The 10,133-nt window shown below is 35.8% G+C and overlaps 1 gene segment (V, D, J or C); it reads left to right on the forward strand.

Annotated features, from left to right (window-relative positions):
• Positions 1 to 6,014: 6,014 nt before the first annotated feature.
• Positions 6,015 to 10,133, forward strand: LOC146365691 (T cell receptor beta chain MC.7.G5-like). The segment is given in 5 exon segments: positions 6,015 to 6,178; positions 9,033 to 9,395; positions 9,510 to 9,533; positions 9,638 to 9,744; positions 9,843 to 10,133. Coding segments are annotated over 5 exon segments (609 nt in total).

Consider the following 10,133-nt stretch of genomic DNA (forward strand, 5'->3'; position numbering starts at 1 on the left):
TCTGGCTACTTAGACTCGACAGACTTGATGCACACTGGTTTTGATGCAATGAGCTTTTTTTAAAGAATGATTTATTACTCTAATTATTTAGACAAAAAGTGTTTGCAAAGGAGTTTTTCTACTGTGGAAGTAGTCCTATACCAAAATATCATAAGGGTGACATAATAAAGACTTTTTAAGCAAAAATTTCATGAGGTAATAAGACAAGATTCTCAATATATAAAGCAGTAATATTGAACATTACATTACTTTTTAAAAAATGATTGTTTCCATTACCTTTGGTTTGTTACGAATAAATATGTACACCTACACAATCGATTAAATGTCAATAAATATATGTCAACATCTGTTTTCAAAGTGGTCGCATTGGAGAAAATTGTAGATGATACGTCCCCCAAATCACGTGGTTGTGTGACCTCATGATGCTCTTGTACTGAATACAGTGATGTTGCAACAGCTGCATCATTTCACTGGAGACAGCTCAATGCTAACATGGTTGTCGCAGTTATTTACATCTCATTTTTTATTCACTCTGGTGGGTGTGTTGGCTGTGTATTTACTCACACTTTATTTACTGCCTAATAAGTGAAAAATCTGAGTAAATTCACATTTTTTCTCTGTGTTCTCTCCCATGGCTCCTAGGTCTGACTGTTGTTGTTCTTCAGTCTGAAGATCAAATGTCTGACCCAGGGAGAACATTGATGCTGGAGTGCAAAATGGGTTCAGGGTTCAGCATGAGTGGCTACACCATGCTCTGGTACAGACAGAACCACCACGGAGCTCCAATCGAGTTCCTTGTAAAAGAATATGATAAACCTGTGGGACGCTTAGAGTCATTTCTCGATGCATCCAAAAACAACTTCTCTCTACAAATAACTGAGCTGCATATCAATGACAGCAGCACCTACTACTGTGCTGCCAGTCACAGTGATACACACAGACCAGACACTCATACACATAACCAGGCTGTCTGTCACAGATGGCATAAAGCAGGAGGGGGCTGTGGCTTGTTTGGTTGTAAAAGTCAGAGCACCTTTGTCCTGGTGGAAACACAAGTTTAAAATAGAACAGACTTCAGCTCTTCAAATGTATGTAGAAATATGTAGAAATTCTAGAACATTTACATGGATTTATTTTTGATATCAGATCAATGAAATGTAACGACAGAAATCTGTCAGCATTGTTTCACATTTTTCAAAGCCATCCAATGGAGCATAACAGAGTCTTCACCACGACAATTGTGGGATCCGGGCCTCATGTTTGACATCCCTGAACAAGAACTTCTGTGTGTTTGCAACAAAACCGATTCGACCATGCAGTCGTTATTGGAGGTAATAGCTTTTTTGTAAATCCCAGCTTTGCATCACCATCTGCCCTCACTCTGTACACAGATGCACAACTTATCCAATACAGGATACAAAAAAAGGGAATTAACATAAGTGCAGTCTATGTAGTTAGCAGATACAGTGGTTAGTGATAAAAACTGCCCCCTTGAGTCCTTTAAGCAGCACTGTCTCATTACGCTGAAGAAATTAAATTAAGCTGCAGTTGGCTTGGTGGCCACTGGGATATGGTTGCTGTAAAAATGAACCCCTTCAGATTGTCTGTATGAAAAACTGTGGGTTGATGACATCTTATTTCAGAAGCTTTAACTGCAGCAGTTCAATAAGTTGCATCAGTGCTGTGACTGCTCAGCCTGTTAGAAATACAAATGCAGAAAGATATATTTATTTGAAATAATATAATCACTGTAAAAATGAATTTCCTCCTGTTTGTGCTTTTTATATTCACTGGTAAGAACATTTATACTTATATTAGATAACTGTAATATCTCTGGTAATTCTTCATCATATTTTTTCACTGAATTTGTTGATTTGTCTCTTTGTTTTCTGTGTTTTCCAGATTTCTCCCGTGGTGTTAAAATTGATCAGCCTCAGTTTATTTTCAGCTATGAAGGAACCGCAAATGTGACCCTGGATTGTAAACAAGATGACAGTGACTATTACTACATGTACTGGTACAGACAAAGCAGTAGTGGGAAACTGGAGTTAGTGACATATTCTCTTAGTAAAGATTCTTGGAACATTGAAGCTCCTTTTAAAAATTCACAGTACACCATGTCTCGGCCTTCCGTGCGTGAATCCACCCTGAAGATACACCTCGTTGGGGCTGGAGACACGGCTCTGTATTACTGTGCTTCTAGTATAGCACAGTGGTTCAGGAAGCCTGAGCAGCTAAGCAACAACCTCAATGAAAAAAACACAATGAGTTGGGGAAGATGGATAAACAGGAATGATTATGTGTTTAACTCTGATGGTCCCTTAAAATGAATTTAAAGGAAATACCAATATGACATGAACAGATACAATCATTTTTATAAAAAACAAATAAATAACCTTTATAAATACACATAAAGCACAAGAACTGCCATTTCACAGTTCAGTCATGTCCCTGCATCACCACAACGCTGATCTGTTCAGATAAGTGAGCAGGTGTTGGTACAGTAAAGATATTTTACTACATTCAGTATTATCCTCACAAACATTTTGTTATCAACATCCATGTGCTTTAGTTTCTACTTCATTCATTTATTTATTTTGGTGTGTTCGGTTTGATCGGATCAAGTTCAGAAGATTATCACACACTGACCTCTACTGGGTTTATACGGGATAACAATTAATCCAAATAAAGTGTAATTTATACTAAATATTATAGCTACTGTACACATGCTCTCATAAAAATGCTTATAGTTTGCACTATTAAGTCTGTTCTTAATGAAATTTTAGGTTTAAACATTATTTACTCATCCTTAAATGTCAAAAATGTAAATATACATCAGCTTTTACACATTGAACTGATGGGATGTTTGAATATATAATTAAGTAAGTTCTGAAATGTTCCAAAATACATCATAAAAGTTAGCAATAAATTAGAAATTTGAATAAGAATAATTGAAATGTAAGGAATTATAAGGTAAGTATAGCCCAGGCTAATTTGCAGTGGAGCAAATGTAACTAAATAAATATATTTAGACATAAATACCGTTTTAAGGAATTTGTACATAACTACATTACTCAGTATGTGATTACTTTAGTTAGCTCAAAAGTATGTTCTGTAAAATATATCAAATAAATATTTTTTACATCAGTACCTACATACAATTTTATATTATTATGAAATGGCTCATTGTGTTCTTGACTATGACTATTATCTTACAATTCACTTCAGAATAATAACTTTTGCTCTTTTATTTCTATGATTCTATATCCACACAATCCAATATTATGTTATAATTTGTCAAAATGTCCTTTCAGTTATACAAACTATATCATTTATGTGACAAATTTACTCTTATGAACTGGACTAGACAGCAGAAGTTCATCCAGAAACAATGAGATTTGAATTTACTGGTATTACTGGTATCAAATACTTAGTGCTTGGTTGTTTTGCATACCATGCTTTTCTAGCGCTCTATGCGGGGTCTTATCTGAAGGTTACAGTTAAAAAAATGCGTGAGCATCCATTTATAGTATTTCTCATCTTGCTTACTGATAACTGATTGGATAAAGCGCTGTGACCACCAGAGATGTCACTTCCTCTGAGCAACTACAAACACAAATAAAAAAGTCTCTTTGTGTTTTTTCTGCCCTCCCTTCCTGCTTCTTTTCTTAGCTGTCACAGAAATAGCAGCAGTCAGGTTGGAGCGCGTTCATCCGTCAGTCAGCCCGACCTGCACAGCTGCGCTCACAGGCAGACAGAGATGGAGGCTGAGATAGGGAGAAGTGGGGTGGGGGAAGGAGAGAGGAGAGAACGAAAAAGACGCAAGGTTTTTGTGTGATGCTTTTTCACCGTGGGGACAGGGGGCCACGGTGATACAATCCTATAGAGCCGTCGTACAAAAACCTCCTCCCATTAAAATGCATTGTGAAGACTGCTACATGCAACTTAAAACGTTGTTAGAGCGGGAAAATCACTAATCTGAAGGTGTCTGGGATGGAGGAACACTTTGGTAGTGAAAACCTATTCCTAAGAAGAAATTTTAATGGGAAATAAGTTTTTAAAGACTTGCAATTCATATTTGCAGCCGTTGGATGTTTGTATTGTTATCTCAACAAACACAAAACAAATTTGGTCATTGTAAAGCTCACCCTCCATGTTTAAAGTGTTTAAAGATCACCTGGATTATTAGAATATGTGTAAACTGGATGTTTCTGGAAAGTTTTGAGAGTTTTTGGCAGAGGAGGCCTACAGCGTGACTCTGGAACTGAAGCTTACTTTGGAAAAGGAACAAAACTCACTGTTTTAGGTAAGTTGGATATCTCAAAGCTTTGATTCGTCCTATTACACATAAATTGGTGTAAATGCTGGTTTGAAAGTGAAGGAAAATTCTATTCTCATAAAAATCTAAAATATTGAGCTAAAAACGGAGCACTGTGAACTACAATAATCCTGCTTACTTTGGCCAAGGAACCAAGCTGACAGTTTTAGGTAAATATTCCACTTTACTTCCATTTTTTGACAAATATGACTTTGGCTACAGCCTCAGTGTTAACATAAATGTTCATTAATACTAACCTAAAGGTTATTCTGGTGTAAAAAGAGTTTCATGCTGAGTATTTTGCACTGTGACCAACACACAACCTGCTTACTTTGGCCAAGGAACCAAGCTGACAGTTTTAGGTAAATATTCCACTTTACTGGTGTGTTTAGTGAACTGTAACTTTGTTTAGAGCCATAACATTGACAGGAGTATTAGTAAAGACTATTGACAAACATCATTCTGATACAAAAACAGTTTCATGCTGAGTATTTTGCACTGTGACCACCGGCCATCCTGCTTACTTTGGCAAAGGAACCAAGCTGACAGTTTTAGGTAAATATTTCATTTTACTAGAGTTTTGGATAAATATGACTTTAACTATAACCATAGTATAAACAGAGGTATCCATGAAGACTATCCTTAGAGAGGATTCGGATACAAAAACAGTTTCATGCTGAGTATTTTGCACTGTGACCAACAACCAACCTGCTTACTTTGGCCAAGGAACCAAACTGACAGTTTTAGGTAAATATTTCATTTTATTTCTGTGTTCTGATGAATGTACCTTTCTTCAGAAGCTTAGTACTGACAGGATTATTAGTAAAGACAATCCTCAGAGATAATTCTTGTGCAAAAACAGTTTCTTGCTGAGTGTTTTTGCATTGTGTCAGGGCAGCGAAGCTTATTTTGGTAAAGGAACCAAACTGACAGTTTTAGGTAAATATTTCACTTTATTTCTGTGTTCTGATGAATGTACCTTTATTCAGAAGCTTAGTACTGACAGGATTATTAGTAAAGACAATCCTCAGAGATAATTCTGGTTTCTTGCTGAGTGTTTTTGCACTGTGACAGACCAGCGAAGCTTACTTTGGAAAAGGAACAAAACTGACTGTATTAGGTAAATATTTCACTTCACTACTCTGTTCCAAAAAATGTACCTTTCATCAGAGGCTTAGTACTGACAGGATTATAAGTAAACACAATCCTCAGGCGTAAAAGAGTTTCATGCTGAGTATTTTTGCACTGTGACAATGCTAACGAAGCTTACTTTGGCCAAGGAACCAAACTGACAGTTTTAGGTAAATATTTCTCTTTATTTCTGTGTTTTGATAAATGCAATTTTGATTAGAGCCTTAGTGTTGTCAGAAGTATTATCAAAGACATTTGTCAAAGGTTATTCTGGAACAAAAAGGGTTTCATGCAGAGTATTTTGCACTGTGACCATGGGCAATCCTGCTTACTTTGGCCAAGGAACCAAACTGACAGTTTTAGGTAAATATTTCACTTTTTCTACTGTGTTGGATGAATATTGGTTTGTTTAGAGGATTAGTAGAAGTGTTGGCAGAAGTATGAGCAAAGATTATTCCCAAAGAGAAGTGTGGTAGAAAAAGAGTTTCATGCTGAGTATTTTGCACTGTGACAAACAGCGAAGCTTACTTTGGAAAAGGAACCAAACTGACTGTATTAGGTAAGTAAAGCATGGAAATAATCAAATAAATGCATGAAGATGTTCAAGGGTGAAGCTGCAAAAAGAAATGTAAGGAGCTCAGATGTTTAGAGTGCTTTTTGACATTAAGCCTGAGCGCTGTGTCGATAGAGAAGCTTATTTCGGTCAGGGAACAAAACTGACTGTTCTTGGTAAGTAAAACTTTTCTCTCACATCAATTCAACACAGAAATAATTAAAACATGTTAAACGGCAGCTGTTGCTTCAGATTTTTTTCCTTAATAGTAGCTTAAATGCTTAAAGAAGCAAAGTGAAAGAAGCATCGTGATGTTTTGAGCACAGATTAAGTTCACTGTGCCACTGGTGGTTATGAAGCTTTCTTCGGTGGAGGAACAAAATTAACTGTTTTAGGTAAGAAAGAAAAATTATACATAATATTTGTAATAAGATTTGGGCCAGAGGAATAACTAATATAAAAAACTTTCTTACATGAGCAGCTTGGTAACAAACTTACTGTACTTGGACTCGTTATAGTCTGAGCTCAGTGCTTTTTGTTCAGAAGCTTAAACACTGTGCCAATTATGAAGCTTATTTCGGCCAGGGAACAAAACTGACTGTTCTTGGTAAGTGAAAAATCTAAATGTCTTTTCATAAACATAGTTAAACTAGTTAAAGCTGACAAAAGTGTTTCAGTAAGGTGTTTGGCATTTAAACTTGTAAAAACAACAACAATAAAACACGAGTGCAGCACATTTAGAGTTTTTAATTTAAAGAAAAGTGAAAGGAAACTTTATTATTTTTTATAAAGAGACCAAAAAATGAAAATGCAAAGTAGAAACAGCATGTTGGGCTGTTTTGAGCACTAATTAACTTCACTGTGACTCTGGTGGTGCTTCAGAGGCTTACTTTGGTGGAGGAACAAAATTAACTGTTTTAGGTAAGAAATAAAAACTATAACATGAGTATATGTATGTCTGCAGTAAGGTCTTGGTGGCATTAATCCAAACATGTTATTTTAGTTATCCCTGGAGTGGAGTCTTTTTTGAACAAGCTTAATATGTTTGAGTTCTCTGTAGTCTCAGCTCAGGGCTTTTTGCTCTGAGGTTTAAATGCTGTGTCAGAACGAAGCTTATTTCGGCCAGGGAACAAAACTAACTGTTCTTGGTAAGTGACGAATCAAAATTTATTCTTATAAATGTTACAAAATAAAACCAATTAAAGAATAAGTGTTGCCTGAAAAAACAAACATTTTGTTTTATATTAAATTTGTAAAAACTTAAAAGAGCAGTGTAGCATATGTGGGATTTTTAACTTACAGAAAAGTAACATTTAGTTCATTAAAAGCAAGCAAAGAATTAAGGAGCAAAGCAGAAGCAGCATGTGTTGAGCTGTTTTGAGCACTGATCAGGTGCACTGTGACTCTGGTGCTTCAGAGGCTCACTTTGGTGGAGGAACAAAATTAACTGTTTTAGGTAAGAAAACATTTTAAACTTCACTAAATAAAGTTGAGGACTGATCTTGTTAAGCTGCCTCTAAAACTTTAAAATCACACCAAAAACTCAGGTAGCTAAAGTCAAAGTCTTTACATGTAAAAAAGTGACAGTTGGAATAATTTCCATGTGGCACAGCTAAAGAAAGGCACTAGGAAGGGTTTTTGTCACAGTACAAAGTCTCTGTGTTCCTACAACGAGGCTTACTTTGGAGCTGGAACTAAACTCACGGTTTTAGGTAAGAAAACAAAAACAAAAATCAGCTGGGCTTTACTCTCGTGCCGTTACATGTTAATATCTTTGACAACATTTAGTATATGTTTAATTTATTTATTTATATTTATGTTACGGTAGTGAAAAAAGTGGGCAAATGTTAAAGTTTAAAAGTAATTTATGTAGAAGTTTTCTTGTGCCAGGAGAAAAAAGTGTTATCTGTGTTCTCCAGTAAAAGCCTATAAAACATTTGGCTCTGCGCCCAGAATATTGTTCTCACACTCAGTTCTTATCAGCTCTGTGAAATACTGTGAGTTCCCAGTCAGAAGCTTATTTTGGAGCTGGAACTAAACTCACGGTTTTAGGTAAGAGTGCAAAGATGGATTAACATTAAAGTAATAATTTCTGATGAAATATTCATTGGGATCATTCTGTAAATTAGTTGGTTTTAATGTCTGTTATTTTAGATTTCAAAAATTATTAAAAATTCCAAAATTAATTCTCTTGCATGGTCAAAATCTGCTTAATAATGCTACAAGCAGATGATTTCCTCAGGTCTTTTCTATATGTTTGGGTGTAAAGGTTGTTTAACACTAAAAAAAAGAGAACAAAGACAGACAGCAGCTTTCTAGAGCAGTTTATCTACAGCAGTTTATCAGTGTGAACAACTACGACCCTGCTTACTTTGGCAGTGGCACCAAACTCACAGTACTGGGTAAGAAAGTGACAAAATAGTGCATAAATACTTGTTTTTAGAGTTGTAAAGATGTCGTCATCCATGCTGTAAACCTTTAAATTGCATTTAAATGAGTAAACATCTCAGAATGTGTCAGAAAATCTGTGATATTTGAAAAAAATAGCCTCAAGTCTGGAAGATTTGTGTTATGGAACAGCTGGCAGAAAAGTGCAGTTTGTTTCATCAAAAAGTGATTTAAATTGCACATAGCAGAGTAATCGTTTTGTATGTGAACTAACAAATGCTGTAGAAAAAATAAGCTCGAGGTGAATCCAAGTGTTGTAAGTCTTGTGAGTTTTTGTGGCTGTGACTTGGCATTGTGCTCTGGCACTTATCCTCCTTATTTTGGAGAGGGAACCAAGCTAACAGTTCTGGGTAAGATCACCACAATAATTTAGTAATAAAGAAAATGTGAGTTTTGTAATCTGAATTCATCCTTTGTGTTAATATGTGTGAAAAAAAAGTTCTCCTGGATGTTTTTGTGCGCTAATTGTAATGTTTGCCTGGCATGTGCACGAGACTTGGGTGTCTTACATTTGTTGTAGATCTAAAGGCAGTTTTAGTCATGTGTGTTAATGTGATTCTTCTTTGTCCTTTGTCCTTGCAGAAAAAGACCGTACCATCACTCCACCACAAGTACAAATACTGAGACCTTCAGAACATGAGTGCAGAAACAGCAAAGACAAAAAAAGGAAGAAGACCCTCGTCTGTGTGGCCTCTGGTTTCTACCCTGACCATGTCGAAGTGTATTGGCAAATGAATGGGAAAAATGTCACCGATGGTGTGGCAACAGATGAAGCTGCGCATGAAGGAAAAGATGACAACAACAAGACCGTGTACAAAATCACCAGCAGGCTGAGAGTCTATGCCAAACAATGGGAAAATCCTGACAATACCTTTAAATGCGTTGTCAATTTCTTCAGTGGCACTGTATATACAGATTATTCAGATGGTATTAACGGAGTTACGGGTAAATTCTTGTGGAACTTAATCGTCTTGCTCTTATATGCACATATTATATGCAAATCTTTTAATATTTCAGTCATCTGTTGTGAACTAATAATTTCTTCTTTTTTTCAAACAGCTGAGACAAATTCTATGTCAAGAGGTAAATATTATAGATTATTCCTTCAGTGAATCAGTTCTAGCATGATTGTCATCACTTGGAAATATAGAAGCTGTGTTTTATCACTAAATATTTCTTATTTACAGAGAAATATTTGACAACTACACAAAATTTCAAGGTCGTCTACAGCGTGCTTACTGTCAAGAGCTGTGCCTATGGAGCTTTCGTTGGATTTTTGGTGTGGAAGCTTCAGGTTTGTCCAAATCTTGTCCAAAAAAATTGTCTCTCTCTATAATAATAACAGTAACACAAATGACTTATTACTCTCTGTGTTCTTTCTATGTTTTGCAGCGTTTTGGTGGAAAGCAGAAGTACTGAGAGCTGAGCTGAAGCCTCAAAAAATAACTCTGGGACATGAGTTACCTTGCTCTCTGTAAATATCGTTCACAAACATGGTCTATTGTTAAAGTGCACAATGTTAATCGCCTGTTCAAGTTCTGCTGTGGATTTTTATGTGCTTATTTGTCTTTATATAATTAATAACTGCCTTTCAAATAGACTGATGTCAATTTCTTATACAAAGTGATTTTCTGTGTGTTACTTGATTTTCTTCTTAATAAAAGTATCTTAGATTATTTTAAA

This window comes from Perissodus microlepis, chromosome 19 (genome assembly GCF_051167445.1).
Source record: "Perissodus microlepis isolate ML-2025 ecotype Zambia chromosome 19, ASM5116744v1, whole genome shotgun sequence".
NCBI classification, from domain to species: Eukaryota; Metazoa; Chordata; class Actinopteri; order Cichliformes; family Cichlidae; genus Perissodus; species Perissodus microlepis.